Raw genomic sequence first — 23,887 nt, forward strand, 5'->3', positions numbered from 1 at the left:
AAGAGAGGTTTGTCATCCGAGGAGGGATAAGAGAGAGGTGAGACATCACAAGAGAGGTTTGTCATCAGAGCAGGGATAAGAGAGGTGAGACCTCACAAGAGGGGTTTGTCATCAGAGCGGGGATAAGAGAGGTGAGACATCACAAGAGCGGTTTGTGATCAGAGCAGGGATAAGAGGTGAGACATCACAAGAGGGGTTTGTGATCAGAGCAGGGATAAGAGAGGTGAGACATCACAAGAGGGGTTTGTGATCAGAGGAGGGATAAGAGGTGAGACATCACAAGAGGGGTTTGTGATCAGAGGAGGGATAAGAGAGATGAGACATCACAAGAGAGGTTTGTCATCCGAGGAGGGATAAGAGAGGTGAGACATCACAAGAGGGGTTTGTGATCAGAGAAGGGATAAGAGAGGTGAGACATCACAAGAGGGGTTTGTGATCAGAGAAGGGATAAGAGAGGTGAGACATCACAAGAGAGGTTTGTGATCAGAGCAGGGATAAGAGGTGAGACATCACAAGAGGGGTTTGTCATCAGAGGAGGGATAAGAGAGGTGAGACATCACAAGAGGGGTTTGTGATCAGAGAAGGGATAAGAGAGGTGAGACATCACAAGAGGTTTGTGATCAGAGCAGGGATAAGAGAGGTGAGACATCACAAGAGGGGTTTGTGATCAGAGGAGGGATAAGAGAGGTGAGACATCACAAGAGGGGTTTGTCATCAGAGAAGGGATAAGAGAGGTGAGACATCACAAGAGAGGTTTGTCATCAGAGAAGGGATAAGAGAGGTGAGACATCACAAGAGAGGTTTGTGATCAGAGCAGGGATAAGAGAGGTGAGACATCACAAGAGGGGTTTGTGATCAGAGGAGGGATAAGAGAGGTGAGACATCACAAGAGGGGTTTGTCATCAGAGAAGGGATAAGAGAGGTGAGACATCACAAGTGAGGTTTGTGATCAGAGGAGGGATAAGAGAGAGGTGAGACATCACAAGAGAGGTTTGTGATCAGAGCAGGGATAAGAGGTGAGACATCACAAGAGGGGTTTGTGATCAGAGGAGGGATAAGAGGTGAGACATCACAAGAGGGGTTTGTGATCAGAGCAGGGATAAGAGAGAGGTGAGACATCACAAGAGGGGTTTGTGATCAGAGGAGGGATAAGAGAGAGGTGAGACATCACAAGAGAGGTTTGTGATCAGAGCAGGGATAAGAGGTGAGACATCACAAGAGGGGTTTGTGATCAGAGGAGGGATAAGAGGTGAGACATCACAAGAGGGGTTTGTGATCAGAGCAGGGATAAGAGAGAGGTGAGACATCACAAGAGGGGTTTGTGATCAGAGGAGGGATAAGAGGTGAGACATCACAAGAGGGGTTTGTCATCAGAGGAGGGATAAGAGAGAGGTGAGACATCACAAGAGGGGTTTGTCATCAGAGCAGGGATAAGAGAGGTGAGACATCACAAGAGAGGTTTGTGATCAGAGCAGGGATAAGAGATGAGACATCACAAGAGAGGTTTGTGATCAGAGGAGGGGGAAGAGAGATGAGACATCACAAGAGAGGTTTGTCATCAGAGCAGGGATAAGAGAGGTGAGACATCACAAGAGGGGTTTGTGATCAGAGCAGGGATAAGAGAGGTGAGACATCACAAGAGGGGTTTGTCATCAGAGGAGGGATAAGAGAGAGGTGAGACATCACAAGAGAGGTTTGTCATCAGAGCAGCGATAAGAGAGATGAGACATCACAAGAGAGGTTTGTCATCCGAGGAGGGATAAGAGAGAGGTGAGACACCACAAGAGAGGTTTGTCATCAGAGCGGGGATAAAAGAGATGAGACATCACAAGAGAGGTTTGTCATCAGAGCAGGGATAAGAGAGGTGAGACCTCACAAGAGGGGTTTGTCATCAGAGCGGGGATAAGAGAGGTGAGACATCACAAGAGTGGTTTGTGATCATAGCAGGAATAAGAGGTGAGACATCACAAGAGGGGTTTGTGATCAGAGCAGGGATAAGAGAGGTGAGACATCACAAGAGGGGTTTGTGATCAGAGGAGGGATAAGAGGTGAGACATCACAAGAGGGGTTTGTGATCAGAGGAGGGATAAGAGAGATGAGACATCACAAGAGAGGTTTGTCATCCGAGGAGGGATAAGAGAGGTGAGACATCACAAGAGGGGTTTGTGATCAGAGAAGGGATAAGAGAGGTGAGACATCACAAGAGGGGTTTGTGATCAGAGAAGGGCTAAGAGAGGTGAGACATCACAAGAGAGGTTTGTGATCAGAGCAGGGATAAGAGAGGTGAGACATCACAAGAGGGGTTTGTCATCAGAGGAGGGATAAGAGAGGTGAGACATCACAAGAGGGGTTTGTGATCAGAGAAGGGATAAGAGAGGTGAGACATCACAAGAGGTTTGTGATCAGAGCAGGGATAAGAGAGGTGAGACATCACAAGAGGGGTTTGTGATCAGAGGAGGGATAAGAGAGGTGAGACATCACAAGAGGGGTTTGTCATCAGAGAAGGGATAAGAGAGGTGAGACATCACAAGTGAGGTTTGTGATCAGAGCAGGGATAAGAGGTGAGACATCACAAGAGGGGTTTGTGATCAGAGGAGGGATAAGAGAGAGGTGAGACATCACAAGAGAGGTTTGTGATCAGAGCAGGGATAAGAGATGAGACATCACAAGAGGGGGTTGTCTTCAGAGAAGGGATAAGAGAGGTGAGACATCACAAGAGAGGTTTGTGATCAGAGCAGGGATAAGAGAGGTGAGACATCACAAGAGGGGTTTGTCTTCAGAGGAGGGATAAGAGACGTGAGACATCACAAGAGGGGTTTGTCATCAGAGCAGGGACAAGAGGTGAGACATCACAAGAGAGGTTTTTGATGAGAGCAGGGATAAGAGGTGAGACATCACAAGAGAGGTTTGTCTTCAGAGGAGGGATAAGAGACGTGAGACATCACAAGAGAGGTTTGTCTTCAGAGGAGGGATAAGAGACGTGAGACATCACAAGAGGGGTTTGTCATCAGAGCAGGGACAAGAGGTGAGACATCACAAGAGAGGTTTGTCATCAGAGCAGGGATATCAGCGAGGTGAGATATCACAAGAGGGGTCTGTCATCAGAGAAGGATAAGAGAGGTGAGACATCACAAGAGGGGTTTGTGATCAGAGCAGGGATGAGAGAGAGGTGAGACATCACAAGAGAGGTTTGTCATCAGAGGAGGGATAAGAGGTGAGACATCACAAGAGAGGTTTTTGATGAGAGCAGGGATAAGACGTGAGACATCACAAGAGGGGTTTGTCTTCAGAGGAGGGATAAGAGACGTGAGACATCACAAGAGAGGTTTGTCATCAGAGCAGGGATATCAGAGAGGTGAGATATCACAAGAGGGTTTGTGATCAGAGCAGGGATGAGAGAGAGGTGAGACATCACAAGAAGGGTTTGTCATCAGAGGAGGGATAAGAGAGGTGAGACATCACAAGAGGGGTTTGTGATCAGAGCAGGGATTAGAGAGGTGAGACATCACAAGAGAGGTTTGTGATCAGAGCAGGGATAAGAGAGGTGAGACATCACAAGAGGGGCTTGTCATCGGAGCAGGGATAAGAGAGGTGAGACATCACAAGAGAGGTTTGTGATCAGAGAAGGGATAAGAGAGGTGAGACATCACAAGAGGGGTTTGTGATCAGAGAAGGGATAAGAGAGGTGAGACATCACAAGAGAGGTTTGTGATCAGAGCAGGGATAAGAGAGGTGAGACATCACAAGAGGGGTTTGTCATCAGAGGAGGGATAAGAGAGGTGAGACATCACAAGAGGGGTTTGTGATCAGAGAAGGGATAAGAGAGGTGAGACATCACAAGAGGTTTGTGATCAGAGCAGGGATAAGAGAGGTGAGACATCACAAGAGGGGTTTGTGATCAGAGGAGGGATAAGAGAGGTGAGACATCACAAGAGGGGTTTGTGATCAGAGGAGGGATAAGAGAGGTGAGACATCACAAGAGGGGTTTGTGATCAGAGGAGGGATAAGAGAGGTGAGACATCACAAGAGGGGTTTGTCATCAGAGAAGGGATAAGAGAGGTGAGACATCACAAGAGAGGTTTGTGATCAGAGCAGGGATAAGAGGTGAGACATCACAAGAGGGGTTTGTCATCAGAGGAGGGATAAGAGAGGTGAGACATCACAAGAGGGGTTTGTCATCAGAGGAGGGATAAGAGAGAGGTGAGACATCACAAGAGAGGTTTGTCATCAGAGCAGCGATAAGAGAGATGAGACATCACAAGAGAGGTTTGTCATCCGAGGAGGGATAAGAGAGAGGTGAGACATCACAAGAGAGGTTTGTCATCAGAGCAGGGATAAGAGAGGTGAGACCTCACAAGAGGGGTTTGTCATCAGAGCGGGGATAAGAGAGGTGAGACATCACAAGAGCGGTTTGTGATCAGAGCAGGGATAAGAGGTGAGACATCACAAGAGGGGTTTGTGATCAGAGGAGGGATAAGAGGTGAGACATCACAAGAGGGGTTTGTGATCAGAGGAGGGATAAGAGAGATGAGACATCACAAGAGAGGTTTGTCATCCGAGGAGGGATAAGAGAGGTGAGACATCACAAGAGGGGTTTGTGATCAGAGAAGGGATAAGAGAGGTGAGACATCACAAGAGGGGTTTGTGATCAGAGAAGGGATAAGAGAGGTGAGACATCACAAGAGAGGTTTGTGATCAGAGCAGGGATAAGAGAGGTGAGACATCACAAGAGGGGTTTGTCATCAGAGGAGGGATAAGAGAGGTGAGACATCACAAGAGGGGTTTGTGATCAGAGAAGGGATAAGAGAGGTGAGACATCACAAGAGGTTTGTGATCAGAGCAGGGATAAGAGAGGCGAGACATCACAAGAGGGGTTTGTGATCAGAGGAGGGATAAGAGAGGTGAGACATCACAAGAGGGGTTTGTCATCAGAGAAGGGATAAGAGAGGTGAGACATCACAAGTGAGGTTTGTGATCAGAGCAGGGATAAGAGGTGAGACATCACAAGAGGGGTTTGTGATCAGAGGAGGGATAAGAGAGAGGTGAGACATCACAAGAGAGGTTTGTGATCAGAGCAGGGATAAGAGATGAGACATCACAAGAGGGGGTTGTCTTCAGAGAAGGGATAAGAGAGGTGAGACATCACAAGAGAGGTTTGTGATCAGAGCAGGGATAAGAGAGGTGAGACATCACAAGAGGGGTTTGTCTTCAGAGGAGGGATAAGAGACGTGAGACATCACAAGAGGGGTTTGTCATCAGAGCAGGGACAAGAGGTGAGACATCACAAGAGAGGTTTTTGATGAGAGCAGGGATAAGAGGTGAGACATCACAAGAGAGGTTTGTCTTCAGAGGAGGGATAAGAGACGTGAGACATCACAAGAGAGGTTTGTCTTCAGAGGAGGGATAAGAGACGTGAGACATCACAAGAGGGGTTTGTCATCAGAGCAGGGACAAGAGGTGAGACATCACAAGAGAGGTTTGTCATCAGAGCAGGGATATCAGCGAGGTGAGATATCACAAGAGGGGTCTGTCATCAGAGAAGGATAAGAGAGGTGAGACATCACAAGAGGGGTTTGTGATCAGAGCAGGGATGAGAGAGAGGTGAGACATCACAAGAGAGGTTTGTCATCAGAGGAGGGATAAGAGGTGAGACATCACAAGAGAGGTTTTTGATGAGAGCAGGGATAAGACGTGAGACATCACAAGAGGGGTTTGTCTTCAGAGGAGGGATAAGAGACGTGAGACATCACAAGAGAGGTTTGTCATCAGAGCAGGGATATCAGAGAGGTGAGATATCACAAGAGGGTTTGTGATCAGAGCAGGGATGAGAGAGAGGTGAGACATCACAAGAAGGGTTTGTCATCAGAGGAGGGATAAGAGAGGTGAGACATCACAAGAGGGGTTTGTGATCAGAGCAGGGATTAGAGAGGTGAGACATCACAAGAGAGGTTTGTGATCAGAGCAGGGATAAGAGAGGTGAGACATCACAAGAGGGGCTTGTCATCGGAGCAGGGATAAGAGAGGTGAGACATCACAAGAGAGGTTTGTGATCAGAGAAGGGATAAGAGAGGTGAGACATCACAAGAGGGGTTTGTGATCAGAGAAGGGATAAGAGAGGTGAGACATCACAAGAGAGGTTTGTGATCAGAGCAGGGATAAGAGAGGTGAGACATCACAAGAGGGGTTTGTCATCAGAGGAGGGATAAGAGAGGTGAGACATCACAAGAGGGGTTTGTGATCAGAGAAGGGATAAGAGAGGTGAGACATCACAAGAGGTTTGTGATCAGAGCAGGGATAAGAGAGGTGAGACATCACAAGAGGGGTTTGTGATCAGAGGAGGGATAAGAGAGGTGAGACATCACAAGAGGGGTTTGTGATCAGAGGAGGGATAAGAGAGGTGAGACATCACAAGAGGGGTTTGTGATCAGAGGAGGGATAAGAGAGGTGAGACATCACAAGAGGGGTTTGTCATCAGAGAAGGGATAAGAGAGGTGAGACATCACAAGAGAGGTTTGTGATCAGAGCAGGGATAAGAGGTGAGACATCACAAGAGGGGTTTGTGATCAGAGGAGGGATAAGAGAGAGGTGAGACATCACAAGAGAGGTTTGTGATCAGAGCAGGGATAAGAGATGAGACATCACAAGAGGGGGTTGTCTTCAGAGGAGGGATAAGAGAGGTGAGACATCACAAGAGAGGTTTTTGATGAGAGCAGGGATAAGAGGTGAGACATCACAAGAGAGGTTTGTCTTCAGAGGAGGGATAAGAGACGTTAGACATCACAAGAGAGGTTTGTCTTCAGAGGAGGGATAAGAGACGTGAGACATCACAAGAGGGGTTTGTCATCAGAGCAGGGACAAGAGGTGAGACATCACAAGAGAGGTTTTTGATGAGAGCAGGGATAAGAGGTGAGACATCACAAGAGAGGTTTGTCTTCAGAGGAGGGATAAGAGACGTGAGACATCACAAGAGAGGTTTGTCTTCAGAGGAGGGATAAGAGACGTGAGACATCACAAGAGGGGTTTGTCATCAGAGCAGGGACAAGAGGTGAGACATCACAAGAGAGGTTTGTCATCAGAGCAGGGATATCAGCGAGGTGAGATATCACAAGAGGGGTCTGTCATCAGAGAAGGATAAGAGAGGTGAGACATCACAAGAGGGGTTTGTGATCAGAGCAGGGATGAGAGAGAGGTGAGACATCACAAGAGAGGTTTGTCATCAGAGGAGGGATAAGAGGTGAGACATCACAAGAGAGGTTTGTGATGAGAGCAGGGATAAGACGTGAGACATCACAAGAGGGGTTTGTCTTCAGAGGAGGGATAAGAGACGTGAGACATCACAAGAGAGGTTTGTCATCAGAGCAGGGATATCAGAGAGGTGAGATATCACAAGAGGGTTTGTGATCAGAGCAGGGATGAGAGAGAGGTGAGACATCACAAGAGGGGTTTGTCATCAGAGGAGGGATAAGAGAGGTGAGACATCACAAGAGGGGTTTGTGATCAGAGCAGGGATTAGAGAGGTGAGACATCACAAGAGAGGTTTGTGATCAGAGCAGGGATAAGAGAGGTGAGACATCACAAGAGGGGCTTGTCATCGGAGCAGGGATAAGAGAGGTGAGACATCACAAGAGAGGTTTGTGATCAGAGCAGAAATAAGAAAGGTGAGACATCACAAGAGAGGTTTGTCATCAGAGCAGGGACAAGAGGTGAGACATCACAAGAGGGGTTTGTCATCCGAGGAGGGATAAGAGAGGTGAGACATCACAAGAGGGGTTTGTCATGAGAGTAGGGATAAGAATGAGGTGAGCCATCACAAGAGGGGTTTGTGATCAGAGCAGGGATACGGGAGGTGAGACATCACAAGAGAGGTTTGTGATCAGAGCAGGGATAAGAGGTGAGACATCACAAGAGAGGTTTGTGATAAGGGCAGCGATAAGAGAGGTGAGACATCACAAGAGAGGTTTGTCATCCGAGGAGGGATAAGAGAGATGAGACATCACAAGAGAGGTTAGTCATCCGAGGAGGGATAAGAGAGAGGTGAGACATCACAAGAGGGGTTTGTCATCCGAGGAGGGATAAGAGAGATGAGACATCACAAGAGAGGTTAGTCATCCGAGGAGGGATAAGAGAGAGGTGAGACATCACAAGAGGGGTTTGTCATCCGAGGAGGGATAAGAGAGGTGAGACATCACAAGAGGGGTTTGTCATCAGAGGAGGGATAAGAATGAGATGCAAATACGGAATTATTAATTGAAAGATGTGAAAAAGAACTAAACCTACCCCACAATTTGCAGAAGGTGAGCGATCTAACTAATCACTATTCTACCACAGTAATAAAAATAGTAGACAACATCATGCCACTAAAACTGAAAAGTGTTACCGAAAAGGCTAAAAACCCTTGGTTTAATGGGACACTGAACGAGGACAGGCGAAAATTGAGATTGGCAGAAAGAAAATGGAGACAACACCCATCATCCCCAAAACTGAAATCCCTCAGAAAAATTAGAAATGAATACAACAAAAAGATCCTTAACTCCAAGAAGAAATTCATTAGATCCGAATTAGACAACGCCAAAAACAGACCACGGAAATTATTTGAGATTCTAAAACCGCAATTAAATAAGCTGGCCAAAACTGCCCAAGAAATCACCAAAACGCAACTAAGCTGCGAAGAATTCTCAAACTTCTTCACCGACAAAGCTAACAATATGGAAAGAGAACTCAAGAATGCAGCAGACAACCTGGAACACTTTACACCATCATTAGACATTAACACAACAAAAAGGGCAGAAAATTTGATAAAGAACCAGGCACAATGGGACACTTTCAAAATTCTGGATCAGAAAAGCATTGCCAAAACGCTATCGGATATCAAACCAATAATCACTACAATGACCCACTACCTTCTAAATCCCTGAAAGAGATCGGCCATACAGTGATTCCGATATGGACAGAAATTGTAAACGCCTCCCTATCCCAAGGGAGCCTTCCAGAATGTCTAAAAACAGGACAAGTAGTACCGATTATCAAAAAACCTACGGCGAACCCAGCAGATCCAAATAACTACCGCCCAGTAACCAACATTCCTCTTCTTGCCAAGCTAATAGAGAAATGTGTGCAAGATCAATTAAGTCAACACATCGACAATTTCTCATTATTGGATGATTGTCAATCGAGATTTAGAGCGGGACATAGCATGGAGACGGCGATCTTACACATAGTCGATGATGCACTTCAGGCATTAGATCACAACCGATCTTGTCTGCTTATCCTTCTTGATTTAACTTCGGCTTTCGACACCGTTAATCATGAAAAACTGTTGATCAGACTCCGGGAAAGGATGGGAATATCTGGCAAGGTACTAAGTTGGTTTGAATCCTTCCTACAGAATAGAACCCAAAGATTTCTGATCAACCAAGCTCTATCACCATCAAGCCCTAACACAATAGGAGTTCCACAAGGATCTACATTATCTCCTTCATTGTTTAACCTGTATATCGAACCCCTGACAGTGATTCTCCGAAATTCCAAAATATCATACCACATGTAATGTAATGTATTGGCATTTATATAGCGCACTACTTACCCGTAGGGTCCCATAGTACACAGATTTACATAAAGATCTCATCCCTGGATGACATCAATGTAATGAACGAGGCCCTTAAAATGACTCTAAATTGGCTAACTAGCAATCATCTAAAACTAAGCGCAAATAAAACAGAATTTCTACTCATCTCGCCACAAAAGGACCAATTATGAGTGAAGGAATGGTCCAAGTTGATCACGGCACTTAATTGCACTCCCACCCTAGTAGATTCAGCGAAATCACTAGGGATCACACTGGATGAAAACATCGACCTGAAAGCCCACATCAAAACAATGGCAAAAAGTGCCCGTTTTCATCTGAACTACATAAGAAAAATGAAACCATATATATCGGACGCAGATCTAAAACAAGCTGTGAAAGCACTGATCATTTCGAGGATTGAATATGGAAGCTCAACATTGGCAGGTCTACCGAAAACATCCACAGCACCATTAAAAGCGTGCCTCAATGCAGCAGCAAGACTTATCACAGGATCAAGGAAATTCGACCATATCACCCCTCACCTGAAAGCCTTAAACTGGCTACCGTACGAAGCCAGGATCCAGCTAAAGATGGTGTGCATCACCCATAAAGCTCTTCATCGCAACACTCCTAGTTATCTTGCCAAAAAAAATTAAATATCTGGAGGTTGCAGACCAGCTAAGAGTGCCAAAGATCTGGTATTGAGACCACCCATTTTCAAGAAGAAAAAAACTACGATAGAGCATTCTCAGGAGCAGCTCCGAGAACATGGAACTCACTTCCCAAGAACATCAGAGAAATTCCGAACTTAGCAAATTTTAAGAAAGAGGCCAAGATATTTCTAATGAGCAAGTTCCTTCCTTAATCATCTTATAGACGCGCTAATTTCTCAAATAAGAGATATCCAAGAGATTCCAGTTAATGGAGAACAAAGAAGACAAAGGTAAAGATACTTAAACAAGCATATAGAGGAAGAATGTATACTCCATATATCTTTGTAATCCTTATCAACAATTATGATATTATTTTTAACTATAACTGTCTTATGTTATCATGATCATGTAATTGTGAAAGCGCTCTGATACCCAAGGGTCTTGTTCGCGCTTTAGGGTTTGTCATCAGAGGAGGGATACGAGGTGAGACATCAGAAGAGGGGTTTGTGATCAGAGCAGGGCCAAGAGGGGTGAGACCTCACAAGAGGGATTTGTGATCAGAGCAGGGCCAAGAGGTGTGAGACATCACAAGAAGGGTTTGTAATCAGAGGAGGGATACGAGGTGAGACATCACAAGAGGGGTTTGTGATCAGAGCAGGGATAAGAGAGACAAGACATCACAAGAGAGGTTTGTCATCAGAGCAGGGATAAGAGAGTTGAGACATCACAGGAGGGGTTTGTGATCAGAGCAGGGATAAGAGAGACAAGACATCACAAGAGAGGTTTGTCATCCGAGGAGGGATAAGAGAGAGGTGAGACATCACAAGAGGGGTTTGTCCTCAGAGGAGGGATAAGAGAGGTGAGACATCACAAGAGGGGTTTGTCATCAGAGCAGGGATAAGAGAGTTGAGACATCACAGGAGGGGTTTGTGATCAGAGCAGGGATAAGAGAGGTGAGACATCACAAGAGGGGTTTGTCATCAGAGGAGGGATAAGAGAGGTGAGACATCACAAGAGGGGTTTGTCATCAGAGCAGGGATAAGAGAGTTGAGACATCACAGGAGGGGTTTGTGATCAGAGCAGGGATAAGAGAGACGAGACATCACAAGAGAGGTTTGTGATCAGAGCAGGGATAAGAGAGACAAGACATCACAAGAGAGGTTTGTCATCCGAGGAGGGATAAGAGAGAGGCGAGACATCACAAGAGGGGTTTGTCCTCAGAGGAGGGATAAGAGAGGTGAGACATCACAAGAGGGGTTTGTCATCAGAGCAGGGATAAGAGAGTTGAGACATCACAGGAGGGGTTTGTGATCAGAGCAGGGATAAGAGAGGTGAGACATCACAAGAGGGGTTTGTCATCAGAGGAGGGATAAGAGAGGTGAGACATCACAAGAGGGGTTTGTCATCAGAGCAGGGATAAGAGAGTTGAGACATCACAGGAGGGGTTTGTGATCAGAGCAGGGATAAGAGAGACGAGACATCACAAGAGAGGTTTGTGATCAGAGCAGGGATAAGAGAGACAAGACATCACAAGAGAGGTTTGTCATCCGAGGAGGGATAAGAGAGAGGTGAGACATCACAAGAGGGGTTTGTCCTCAGAGGAGGGATAAGAGAGGTGAGACATCACAAGAGGGGTTTGTCATCAGAGCAGGGATAAGAGAGTTGAGACATCACAGGAGGGGTTTGTGATCAGAGCAGGGATAAGAGAGACGAGACATCACAAGAGAGGTTTGTGATCAGAGCAGGGATAAGAGAGACAAGACATCACAAGAGAGGTTTGTCATCCGAGGAGGGATAAGAGAGAGGTGAGACATCACAAGAGGGGTTTGTCCTCAGAGGAGGGATAAGAGAGGTGAGACATCACAAGAGGGGTTTGTCATCAGAGCAGGGATAAGAGAGTTGAGACATCACAGGAGGGGTTTGTGATCAGAGCAGGGATAAGAGAGACGAGACATCACAAGAGAGGTTTGTCATCCGAGGAGGGATAAGAGAGAGGTGAGACATCACAAGAGAGGTTTGTGATCGGAACAGGGATAGAAGAGAGATGAGACATCACAAGAGAGGTTTGTGATCAGAGCAGGGATAAGAGAGGTGAAACACACAAGAGGGGTTTGTAATCAGAGCAGGGATACGAGGTGAGACATCACAAGAGGGGTTTGTGATCGGAGCAGGGATGAGAGAGGTGAGACTTCACAAGAGGGGTTTGTCATCAGAGCAGGGATAAGAGAGGTGAGACATCACAAGAGGGGTTTGTGATCAGAGCAGGGATAAGAGATGAGACATCACAAGAGAGGTTTGTGATCAGAGCAGGGATAAGAGAGACAAGACATCACAAGAGAGGTTTGTCATCCGAGGAGGGATAAGAGAGAGGTGAGACATCACAAGAGGGGTTTGTCCTCAGAGGAGGGATAAGAGAGGTGAGACATCACAAGAGGGGTTTGTGATCAGAGCAGGGATAAGAGAGATGAGACATCACAAGAGAGGTTTGTGATGAGAGCAGGGATAAGAGAGATGAGACATCACAAGAGGGGGTTGTCCTCAGAGGAGGGATACGAGGTGAGACATCACAAGAGGGGTTTGTGATCGGAACAGGGATAAGAGAGATGAGACATCACAAGAGAGGTTTGTGATGAGAGCAGGGATAAGAGAGGTGAGACATCACAAGAGGGGTTTGTCCTCAGAGGAGGGATACGAGGTGAGACATCACAAGAGAGGTTTGTCATCAGAGAAGGGATAAGAGAGGTGAGACATCAGAAGAGGGGTTTGTCATCAGAGGAGGGATAAGAGAAGTGAGACATCACAAGAGAGGTTTGTCATCAGAGCAGGGATAAGAGAGGTGAATGATCATAACAGATAGGTTAACAGAAGGTTGCAAGGTACTCACGGGCATGCGCCAAGCTGAGCGCCCAAAGCCGCAGGTAGGACGCTGTGTTGGAGATGCAGCCCAGACAGTACTCGATGGTGTGAATGGCTTGATGCATGAAGACGTCAGACATATCAAACTGGGGGACGGGAAGAGACCAAAACCCCAGATATTAAACCAAGCTGTGGACCCAATGCTACATGTAGAGCTGCAGACGCTGCCTTGAAAACACATCTATTGGACCAAAACTGTCTGATATACCAGGAAGAACTGCCCTCGAGAAGGTTTATTTTTTATTTTTTAAAAGAGGCATTTACCAGTGGACTTTTCTAACAACAGCTCCTTGAGTAGAATGCTCATCCAACAGGCGCTATGAGAGGGGAGCACTCATTAATATAAGAAGTAGGAAGAACTTGATATAAAAGACTGAACTCTTAGAAAGGGATGTACTATTAACAAATAAAATCTCCAAGTATTCTAATAAGTAGTTATAAAATATGGTACACCCCAGCGGTTCCCCTAGCGCTGGCGCAAATAAAGCTGCTAGCGCCAGCGCAGACACCCTAGCGGCATGGTACAAGGGTGCCTGCTTTGCAGGGATGATTGTTTATGTGCAGGAAGGAATACCTTCCTGCACATAAACAATCTTGAAAGGAGATTAGCTCATTCTATGTAGAATACAGAATGCAGCACACATAAAAAGTGCAAAAAATGAGGATAAGTTACAAATTTCTCATCATATCCATTCTAACTCCGGGTCTTAGTTTTTGCTGCTGCACCAGCCTTTTAAATCTGAGGCAGCGTCAAAAAGAGTTGGGTGTTAGGATGGAACGCCCACTGCAACACCCATTGCACGCACCTTTTCCCACTGCAGCGGTAAGGGATATATTTACAAGGTGGCATTAAGCCACATCAAATGGCTTAGCGCCACATCATAAACGCAGGGAATGGCGCAACGCCACCGGAGCATCCAAAAAAGTGTCTCTCCGGTGGCGTTAGGGGCTTGTACATATGCCCCTGTATGCTTCTAAATTTCCTCCACATTTGGTCAAGTCCCCTGACATGTCTACGAAGCAGCCACAACCCATAAGATGGACACCTCCTTATTTAAAGCTTCAGGGGCTCCCCAGATGACATCATTCATTTGTGTGATCACAACTGGAGCTCGTCACCGGGACATTCCAAGCAAGAGATAAATTAACAGATGACCACCAAGGTTTGTGAACCGAGAGCGTTTTGCATTTAAATTTATCTGGTAATTTTTACTGAACGCATAAGACTTATAAAAAAAAAAGTAACCAATCGGTTAAAAACTGGTATGTTGAAAATGGTGGGGAATAAGGACTATGTAAAACAAATAAAGTTAGGGAGCAAAGCTGTAGGAATGAAGAAGCTGAAAACTGGAAAGGGTTGAAGCCACCCCTGATCTCGCGTTAACGGGTGTATAAGATTTTGTGGTGGTATTTTTTGTTGTTTATGCCTCAGGTGGTTTCAGCATCATGCATTGCTCACTGGAATAGAACTGAGCAGAGTCGGCGCACTTTATGAACGTGCAGGTATGTGTTTATAAAGCACCAGGGTATCTGAGACCCACCTCTAGCGGGCCATGCTACACCACTTACCTCTTCGTGCTCAATCGCCGCAAGCTCGAGGTCTACGTCGACACTATTCACAGACCCCGTGGTCTCTCTCGAGGTCTGTGACTGCAGGCGCGGTCTCGAACTCACAGAAGTGGGCGAGTCGAGCAGCGGAGAGGTCTCATCCAACGTCTCTGCATTTCTAGCCAGGGAGTGCTGCTGTACAGAAGAGAAATAAAGGCTCCATCACTGAAGGATATCGAGACAGCTTGGCTTGATCCTGCGAGTGCCACAAATAATGAATGAATCCTGGCACTCTGGGCTTTACACTGTGAATGGAGTTTCATGAGTGTCTGCATGGCAGTAAGGACACCTGCTGGTGGATCTCCTCTTCACAGGCAGGAGGCAAGCCCTGCATGCTGGTAAACCTTACCTGCTGCCTTAACCTTCAGAGTTTCTTTGCTCTTTTTCAATCGCATGCAAACAAAATCCTATCTCCACAGATGTGTAGCACTGGTATTCACTGTATTGCATCCACTGTGGACAGAGGTGTCAAGGTCTCTGAACTTCACCTCACTGCTGTGCTGTGGCGCTTCCTTTAATTTTCCTCCTGTACGGACACTTTTGCCACCTCAATTGCTGTGCTCCTTCCTTCACCAAACGCGCTGTGCTGTGGTACTTTCCCCCACCTTACGTACTTTTTGATGTACTGTGGCACTTCCTTCACCTCGCTAACTTTGCTGTGGCATCTTTCCATCCTTGCTTGCTGTTTTGTGGCACTCCCTCCACCTAGTTAACTTTGCTGTGGCCCTTCCTCCGCCTCACTTTACTTTGCTGTGGCCCTTCCTCCGCCTCGATTTACTTTACTGTGGCCCTTCCTCCGCCTCGATTTACTTTGCTGTGGCCCTTCCTCCGCCTCGATTTACTTTGCTGTGGCCCTCCCTCTGCCTCGATTTACTTTGCTGTGGCCATTCCCCTGCCTCGTTTTACTTTGCTGTGGCCATTCCCCTGCCTCGTTTTACTTTGCTGTGGCCCTCCCTCCGCCTTGTTTTACTTTGCTGTGACCCTTCCCCTGCCTCGTTTTACTTTGCTGTGGCCCTCCGTCCGCCTTGTTTTACTTTGCTGTGGCCCTGCCCCTGCCTCGCTTTACTATGCTGTGGCCCTTCCCCCGTCCCGCTTTACTTTGCTGTGCCCCTTCCCCCGTTCCGCTTTACTTTGCTGTGGCCCCCCCCTCCGCCTTGCTTTACTTTGCTGAGGCCCTTCCCCCGCCTCGCATTACTTTGCTGTGGCCCTCCGTCCGCCTTGTTTTACTTTGCTGTGGCCTTTCCCCCGCCTCGTTTTACTTTGCTGTGGCCCTCCGTCTGCCTTGTTTTACTTTGCTGTGGCCCTTCCCCTGCCTCGCTTTACTATGCTGTGGCCCTTCCCCCGCCCCACTTTACTTTACTGTGGCCCCCCCCTCCGCCTTGCTTTACTTTGCTGAGGCCCTTCCCCTGCCTCGCATTACTTTGCTGTGGCCCTCCCTCCGCCTTGCTTTACTTTGCTGTGCTGTGCTGTGGCATCTTTACCTCTTCACTCGCTGTGCTGCAGCACCTCTTCTTCCCCACTTACATTACTGTGGCACCTCTTCCTCTTCCTCTCCTCACCTACTGTTCGGTGACCCTCCCTCCACCCTCCACCCTGCTTTATTTGCCGTTTGTGGGACTGTCTCTACCTCGCTTACTTTGATGTAGTAACGTTTCCTCTTTCCTTGTAAGACCGAGGCCTTTTCTCTAATTATCCTTTTATCAATAAAGTTTGTGTATTCTGTCTAAGGAATGGGGATTTTAAAGGTTTTTTTTTTACCCTCCTAGCTCGGGTCACCTACAAACCCTCACTTTGATTGTGCAGCAAAAATGTAATGCACATAAAACCAACTTTTGTCCTTTGGTCAAAATCAAGATGCCTTTTGTCTGTCCTTTTGGCCAGATAAGAGTTCCCCGCTGGGCCCGCAGGGTGGAGTAGTAAAAAATGTCCATATCATATTTGATAACCTTCTATCCTTCGAACCTCAAACTGATTTTGTGGTGGGCGCCTGCTATGCATTTTGAAAACATGTTTGTTTTCTCGTTTTTCATCCTCGAAATCAGTTATTCAGGCACTCATTACATCCAGGCTGGATTATGCGAATGCCCGCTATTTGGATTCGTTGGGCTACTGGATCAACAGACTGCAGGTAGTCCAGAACACCGCAGCCCATTGCTCCATACCCCGCCATTGAGAACGCATGGGTCCCCTTACCTTCACTGGCTCCTGGTCAGGAAGCGGATTCTATTTAAAGTGCTGGTCCTGGTCTATAAAGCGCTTCATCACCCTGGACTGGGCTACTTGGGCTTCAGAATCAGATTCTATCTTCCTACTAGGAATCTGTCTTCGGCCAACAGGCTACCAGCAAGGGAACCCAAGATGTGTCACACCAGAGCCGGAGGGCATGCTGTCTTCTATCTGGGGCCCTCGGCCTGGAATAAACGCCCTCAAGACTTTCGCTCAGTGGAATCAATCTCCATTTTTAAAAAGCAGTTGAAAACTTGGCTTTTTGCTCAATATTAGTCGCCTACTATGAGCAGAGCACCGGACACTTCTAGGAGTGGCTGTGTACTGGCTAAATCTTGTTGCATTCATTTCATTCATTCTTTCAGCAAATGACCACTCACCCAGCTGGGGCCACGTAATCTCCGGTTGTGGTGCTTCATGTAGAGGTAGAGGGGGTCACCGAGGAGGAGAACCGGAACCGAGAGCAGCGCGAGGACCACCAGCGCCACCTGGACAATCACCTGCGAGAAAGAAAGGAGAGTGTCTGCAACGTCCATCGAAGCAGAACTTCAACAGGGGTGCCATGTGGGAGGAAAAAGCAAAGAGGGGTGCAAGGATTCATCAAGACGGATCTGCAACATGAGAGGTGAGAGAAAAAGGAAGAACAGGGGCTTCAATGGGGCTTCAAGATGGATCCACAACCTGGGAGTGCGCATGAGAGAGCAAAGGGCACAGAGTGGCTGCAATGGGGCATCTGCAACCAGAGAAGAAAAGGCAGAGTGGCTGCAATGGGGCATCTGCAACCAGAGGAGAAAAGGCAGAGTGGCTGCAATGGGGCATCTGCAAAAAGAGAAGAAAAGACAATGGGGCATCTGCAACCTGACAGGTAAGAGAAGAAAAGGCAGCGTGGCTGCAATGGGGCATCTGCAACCAGAGAAGAAAAGGCAGAGCGGCTGCAATGGGGCATCTGCAACCAGAGAAGAAAAGGCAGAGTGGTTGCAATGGGGCATCTGCAACCTGACAGGTAAGAGAAGAAAAGGCAGAGTGGCTGCAATGGGGCATCTGCAACCAGAGAAGAAAAGGCAGAGCGGCTGCAATGGGGCATCTGCAACCTGACAGGTAAGAGAAGAAAAGGCAGAGTGGCTGCAATGGGGCATCTGCAACCAGAGAAGAAAAGGCAGAGCGGCTGCAATGGGGCATCTGCAACCAGAGAAGAAAAGGCAGAGCGGCTGCAATAGGGCATCTGCAACCAGAGAAGAAAAGGCAGAGCTGCTGCAATGGGGCATCTGCAAAAAGAGAAGAAAAGGCAGAGTGGCTGCAATGGTGCATCTGCAACCAGAGAAGAAAAGGCAGAGCGGCTGCAATGGGGCATCTGCAACCTGACAGGTAAGAGAAGAAAAGGCCGAGCGGCTGCAATGGGGCATCTGCAAAAAGAGAAGAAAAGGCAGAGTGGCTGCAATGGGGCATCTGCAACCAGAGAAGAAAAGGCAGAGCGGCTGCAATGGGGCATCTGCAACCAGAGAAGAAAAGGCAGAGTGGCTGCAATGGGGCATCTGCAACCAGAGAAGAAAAAGCAGAGCGGCTGCAATGGGGCATCTGCAAAAAGAGAAGAAAAGGCAGAGCTGCTGCAATGGGGCATCTGCAACCAGAGAAGAAAAGGCAGAGTGGCTGCAATGGGGCATCTGCAACCAGAGAAGAAAAGGCAGAGCGGCTGCAATGGGGCATCTGCAACCAGAGAAGAAAAGGCAGAGTGGCTGCAATGGGGCATCTGCAACCAGAGAAGAAAAGGCAGAGCGGCTGCAATGGGGCATCTGCAACCAGAGAAGAAAAGGCAGAGTGGCTGCAATGGGGCATCTGCAACCAGAGAAGAAAAGGCAGAGTGGCTGCAATGGGGCATCTGCAACCAGAGAAGAAAAGGCAGAGCGGCTGCAATGGGGCATCTGCAAAAAGAGAAGAAAAGGCAGAGCGGCTGCAATGGGGCATCTGCAAAAAGAGAAGAAAAGGCAGAGTGGCTGCAATGGGGCATCTGCAACCAGAGAAGAAAAGGCAGAGTGGCTGCAATGGGGCATCTGCAACCTGACAGGTAAGAGAAGAAAAGGCAGAGTGGCTGCAATGGTGCATCTGCAACCTGACAGGGAAGAGAAGAAAAGGCAGAGCGGCTGCAATGGTGCATCTACAACCTGACAGGGAAGAGAAGAAAAGGCAGAGCGGCTGCAATGGGGCATCTGCAAACAGAGAAGAAAAGGCAGAGTGGCTGCAATGGGGCATCTGCAACCAGAGAAGAAAAGGCAGAGCGGCTGCAATGGGGCATCTGCAACCAGAGAAGAAAAGGCAGAGTGGCTGCAATGGGGCATCTGCAACCAGAGAAGAAAAGGCAGAGCGGCTGCAATGGGGCATCTGCAAAAAGAGAAGAAAAGGCAGAGTGGCTGCAATGGGGCATCTGCAACCTGACAGGTAAGAGAAGAAAAGGCAGAGTGGCTGCAATGGGGCATCTGCAACCTGACAGGGAAGAGAAGAAAAGGCAGAGCGGCTGCAATGGGGCATCTGCAACCTGACAGGTAGGAGAAGAAAAGGCAGAGTGGCTGCAATGGGGCATCTGCAACCAGAGAAGAAAAGGCAGAGCGGCTGCAATGGGGCATCTGCAACCAGAGAAGAAAAGGCAGAGCGGCTGCAATGGGGCATCTGCAACCAGAGAAGAAAAGGCAGAGTGGCTGCAATGGGGCATCTGCAACCAGAGAAGAAAAGGCAGAGTGGCTGCAATGGGGCATCTGCAACCTGACAGGTAAGAGAAGAAAAGGCAGAGTGGCTGCAATGGGGCATCTGCAACCAGAGAATAAAAAGCAGAGTGGCTGCAATGGGGCATCTGCAAAAAGAGAAGAAAAGGCAGAGTGGCTGCAATGGTCCATCTGCAACCAGAGAAGAAAAGGCAGAGTGGCTGCAATGGGGCATCTGCAACCTGACAGGTAAGAGAAGAAAAGGCAGAACAGCTGCAATGGGGCATCTGCAACCAGAGAAGAAAAGGCAGAGCGGCTGCAATGGGGCATCTGCAACCAGAGAAGAAAAGGCAGAGTGGCTGCAATGGGGCATCTGCAACCAGAGAAGAAAAGGCAGAGCGGCTGCAATGGGGCATCTGCAACCAGAGAAGAAAAGGCAGAGTGGCTGCAATGGGGCATCTGCAACCAGAGAAGAAAAGGCAGAGTGGCTGCAATGGGGCATCTGCAACCAGAGAAGAAAAGGCAGAGCGGCTGCAATGGGGCATCTGCAAAAAGAGAAGAAAAGGCAGAGCGGCTGCAATGGGGCATCTGCAAAAAGAGAAGAAAAGGCAGAGTGGCTGCAATGGGGCATCTGCAACCAGAGAAGAAAAGGCAGAGTGGCTGCAATGGGGCATCTGCAACCTGACAGGTAAGAGAAGAAAAGGCAGAGTGGCTGCAATGGTGCATCTGCAACCTGACAGGGAAGAGAAGAAAAGGCAGAGCGGCTGCAATGGTGCATCTACAACCTGACAGGGAAGAGAAGAAAAGGCAGAGCGGCTGCAATGGGGCATCTGCAAACAGAGAAGAAAAGGCAGAGTGGCTGCAATGGGGCATCTGCAACCAGAGAAGAAAAGGCAGAGCGGCTGCAATGGGGCATCTGCAACCAGAGAAGAAAAGGCAGAGTGGCTGCAATGGGGCATCTGCAACCAGAGAAGAAAAGGCAGAGCGGCTGCAATGGGGCATCTGCAAAAAGAGAAGAAAAGGCAGAGTGGCTGCAATGGGGCATCTGCAACCTGACAGGTAAGAGAAGAAAAGGCAGAGTGGCTGCAATGGGGCATCTGCAACCTGACAGGGAAGAGAAGAAAAGGCAGAGCGGCTGCAATGGGGCATCTGCAAACAGAGAAGAAAAGGCAGAGTGGCTGCAATGGGGCATCTGCAACCAGAGAAGAAAAGGCAGAGCGGCTGCAATGGGGCATCTGCAACCAGAGAAGAAAAGGCAGAGTGGCTGCAATGGGGCATCTGCAACCAGAGAAGAAAAGGCAGAGTGGCTGCAATGGGGCATCTGCAACCTGACAGGTAAGAGAAGAAAAGGCAGAGTGGCTGCAATGGGGCATCTGCAACCAGAGAAGAAAAAGCAGAGTGGCTGCAATGGGGCATCTGCAAAAAGAGAAGAAAAGGCAGAGTGGCTGCAATGGTCCATCTGCAACCAGAGAAGAAAAGGCAGAGTGGCTGCAATGGGGCATCTGCAACCTGACAGGTAAGAGAAGAAAAGGCAGAACAGCTGCAATGGGGCATCTGCAACCAGAGAAGAAAAGGCAGAACAGCTGCAATGGGGCATCTGCAACCAGAGAAGAAAAGGCAGAGCGGCTGCAATGGGGCATCTGCAACCTGACAGGTAAGAGAAGAAAAGGCAGAACAGCTGCAATGGGGCATCTGCAACCAGAGAAGAAAAGGCAGAGCGGCTGCAATAGGGCATCTGCAACCAGAGAAGAAAAGGCAGAGCGGCTGCAATGGGGCATCTGCAACCAGAGAAGAAAAGGCAGAGCGGCTGCAATGGGGCATCTGCAACCTGACAGGTAAGAGAAGAAAAGGCAGAGCGGCTGCAATGGGGCATCTGCAACCTGACAGGTACGAGAAGAAAAGGCAGAGTGGCTGCAATGGGGCATCTGCAACCTGACAGGTAAGAGAAGAAAAGGCAGAGCGGCTGCAATGGGGCATCTGCAACCTGACAGGTAAGAGAAGAAAAGGCAGAGCAGCTGCAATGGGGCATCCGCAACCAGAGAAGAAAAGGCAGATCAGCTGCAATGGGGCATCTGCAACCTGACAGGTAAGAGAAGAAAATGCAGAGCGGCTGCAATGGGGCATCTGCAACCTGACAGGTTCAAGAAGAAAAGGCAGAGCTGCTGCAATGGGGCATCCGCAACCAGAGAGGAAAAGGCAGATCAGCTGCAATGGGGCATCTGCAACCTGACAGGTAAGAGAAGAAAAGGCAGAGCGGCTGCAATGGGGCATCTGCAACCTGACAGGTTCGAGAAGAAAAGGCAGATCAGCTGCAATGGGGCATCTGCAACCAGAGAAAAAAAGGCAGATCAGCAGCAATGGGGCATCTGCAACCTGACAGGTAAGAGAAGAAAAGGCAGAGCTGCTGCAATGGGGCATCTGCAACCAGAGAAGAAAAGGCAGAGCGGCTGTAATGGTGCATCTGCAACCTCACAGGTTCGAGAAGAAAAGGCAGATCAGCTGCAATGGGGCATCTGCAACCTGACAGGTAAGAGAAGAAAAGGCAGAGCTGCTGCAATGGGGCATCTGCAACCAGAGAAGAAAAGGCAGAGTGGCTGCAATGGGGCATCTGCAACCAGAGAAGAAAAGGCAGAGTGGCTGCAATGGAGCATCTGCAACCAGAGAAGAAAAAGCAGAGCGGCTGCAATGGGGCATCTGCAAAAAGAGAAGAAAAGGCAGAGTGGCTGCAATGGGGCATCTGCAACCAGAGAAGAAAAGGCAGAGTGGCTGCAATGGGGCATCTGCAACCTGACAGGTTCGAGAAGAAAAGGCAGATCAGCTGCAATGGGGCATCTGCAACCAGAGAAAAAAAGGCAGATCAGCTGCAATGGGGCATCTGCAACCAGAGAAAAAAAGGCAGATCAGCAGCAATGGGGCATCTGCAACCTGACAGGTAAGAGAAGAAAAGGCAGAGCTGCTGCAATGGGGCATCTGCAACCAGAGAAGAAAAGGCAGAGCGGCTGTAATGGTGCATCTGCAACCTCACAGGTTCGAGAAGAAAAGGCAGATCAGCTGCAATGGGGCATCTGCAACCAGAGAAGAAAAGGCAGAGTGGCTGCAATGGGGCATCTGCAAAAAGAGAAGAAAAGGCAGAGTGGCTGCAATGGGGCATCTGCAACCAGAGAAGAAAAGGCAGAGTGGCTGCAATGGGGCATCTGCAACCAGAGAAGAAAAGGCAGAGTGGCTGCAATGGGGCATCTGCAACCAGAGAAGAAAAGGCAGAGTGGCTGCAATGGGGCATCTGCAACCAGAGAAGAAAAAGCAGAGCGGCTGCAATGGGGCATCTGCAACCTGACAGGGAAGAGAAGAAAAGGCAGAGCAGCTGCAATGGGGCATCTGCAACCAGAGAAGAAAAAGCAGAGCGGCTGCAATGGGGCATCTGCAAAAAGAGAAGAAAAGGCAGAGCGGCTGCAATGGGGCATTTGCAACCAGAGAAGAAAAAAAGAGTGGCTGCAATGGGGCATCTGCAACCAGAGAAGAAAAAAAGAGTGGCTGCAATGGGGCATCTGCAACCTGACAGGGAAGAGAAGAAAAGGCAGAGCGGCTGCAATGGGGCATCTGCAACCAGAGAAGAAAAAAAGAGTGGCTGCAATGGGGCATCTGCAACCTGACAGGGAAGAGAAGAAAAGGCAGAGCGGCTGCAATGGGGCATCTGCAACCAGAGAAGAAAAGGCAGAGTGGCTGCAATGGGGCATCTGCAACCAGAGAAGAATAGGCAGAGCGGCTGCAATGGGCATCTGCAACCCGAGAAGAAAAGGCAGAGCGGCTGCAATGGGCATCTGCAACCAGAGAAGAAAAGGCAGAGCGGCTGCAATGGGCATCTGCAACCAGAGAAGAAAAGGCAGAGCGGCTGCAATGGGGCATCTGCAACCTGACAGGTAAGAGAAGAAAAGGCAGAGCTGCTGCAATGGGGCATCTGCAACCAGAGAAGAAAAAGCAGAGCGGCTGCAATGGGGCATCTGCAACCAGAGAAGAAAAAGCAGAGCGGCTGCAATGGGGCATCTGCAAAAAGAGAAGAAAAGGCAGAGCGGCTGCAATGGGGCATCTGCAACCAGAGAAGAAAAAGCAGAGCGGCTGCAATGGGGCATCTGCAACCAGAGAAGAAAAGGCAGATCTGCTGCAATGGGGCATCAGGCTGGATCCTTGACCTGAGGGGTGCGTGAGACAGGGGAAAGCATTGCATCATC

The 23,887-nt window shown here is 48.5% G+C and overlaps 1 protein-coding gene across 2 annotated transcripts in view; it reads right to left on the reverse strand.

The window, feature by feature from the left end:
- The window catches only part of TCIRG1 (T cell immune regulator 1, ATPase H+ transporting V0 subunit a3), a 151,071-nt gene that overhangs the window by 25,681 nt on the left and 101,503 nt on the right, over positions 1-23,887 (reverse strand). Inside the window, exons 16-18 of one of the 2 annotated variants that reach the window (XM_086953278.1) lie at positions 17,349-17,468; positions 14,704-14,877; positions 13,103-13,220 (exon numbers count right to left, since the gene is read on the reverse strand). In XM_086953278.1, the coding sequence (XP_086809404.1) occupies positions 13,103-13,220; positions 14,704-14,877; positions 17,349-17,468 (412 nt within the window). The remainder of the gene's footprint in view (positions 1-13,102; positions 13,221-14,703; positions 14,878-17,348; positions 17,469-23,887) is intronic. The other variant, XM_086953279.1, reaches the window with a different exon arrangement.

The sequence above is a fragment of the Lissotriton vulgaris genome, chromosome 1_2 (assembly GCF_964263255.1).
Source record: "Lissotriton vulgaris chromosome 1_2, aLisVul1.2, whole genome shotgun sequence".
NCBI classification, from domain to species: domain Eukaryota; kingdom Metazoa; phylum Chordata; class Amphibia; order Caudata; family Salamandridae; genus Lissotriton; species Lissotriton vulgaris.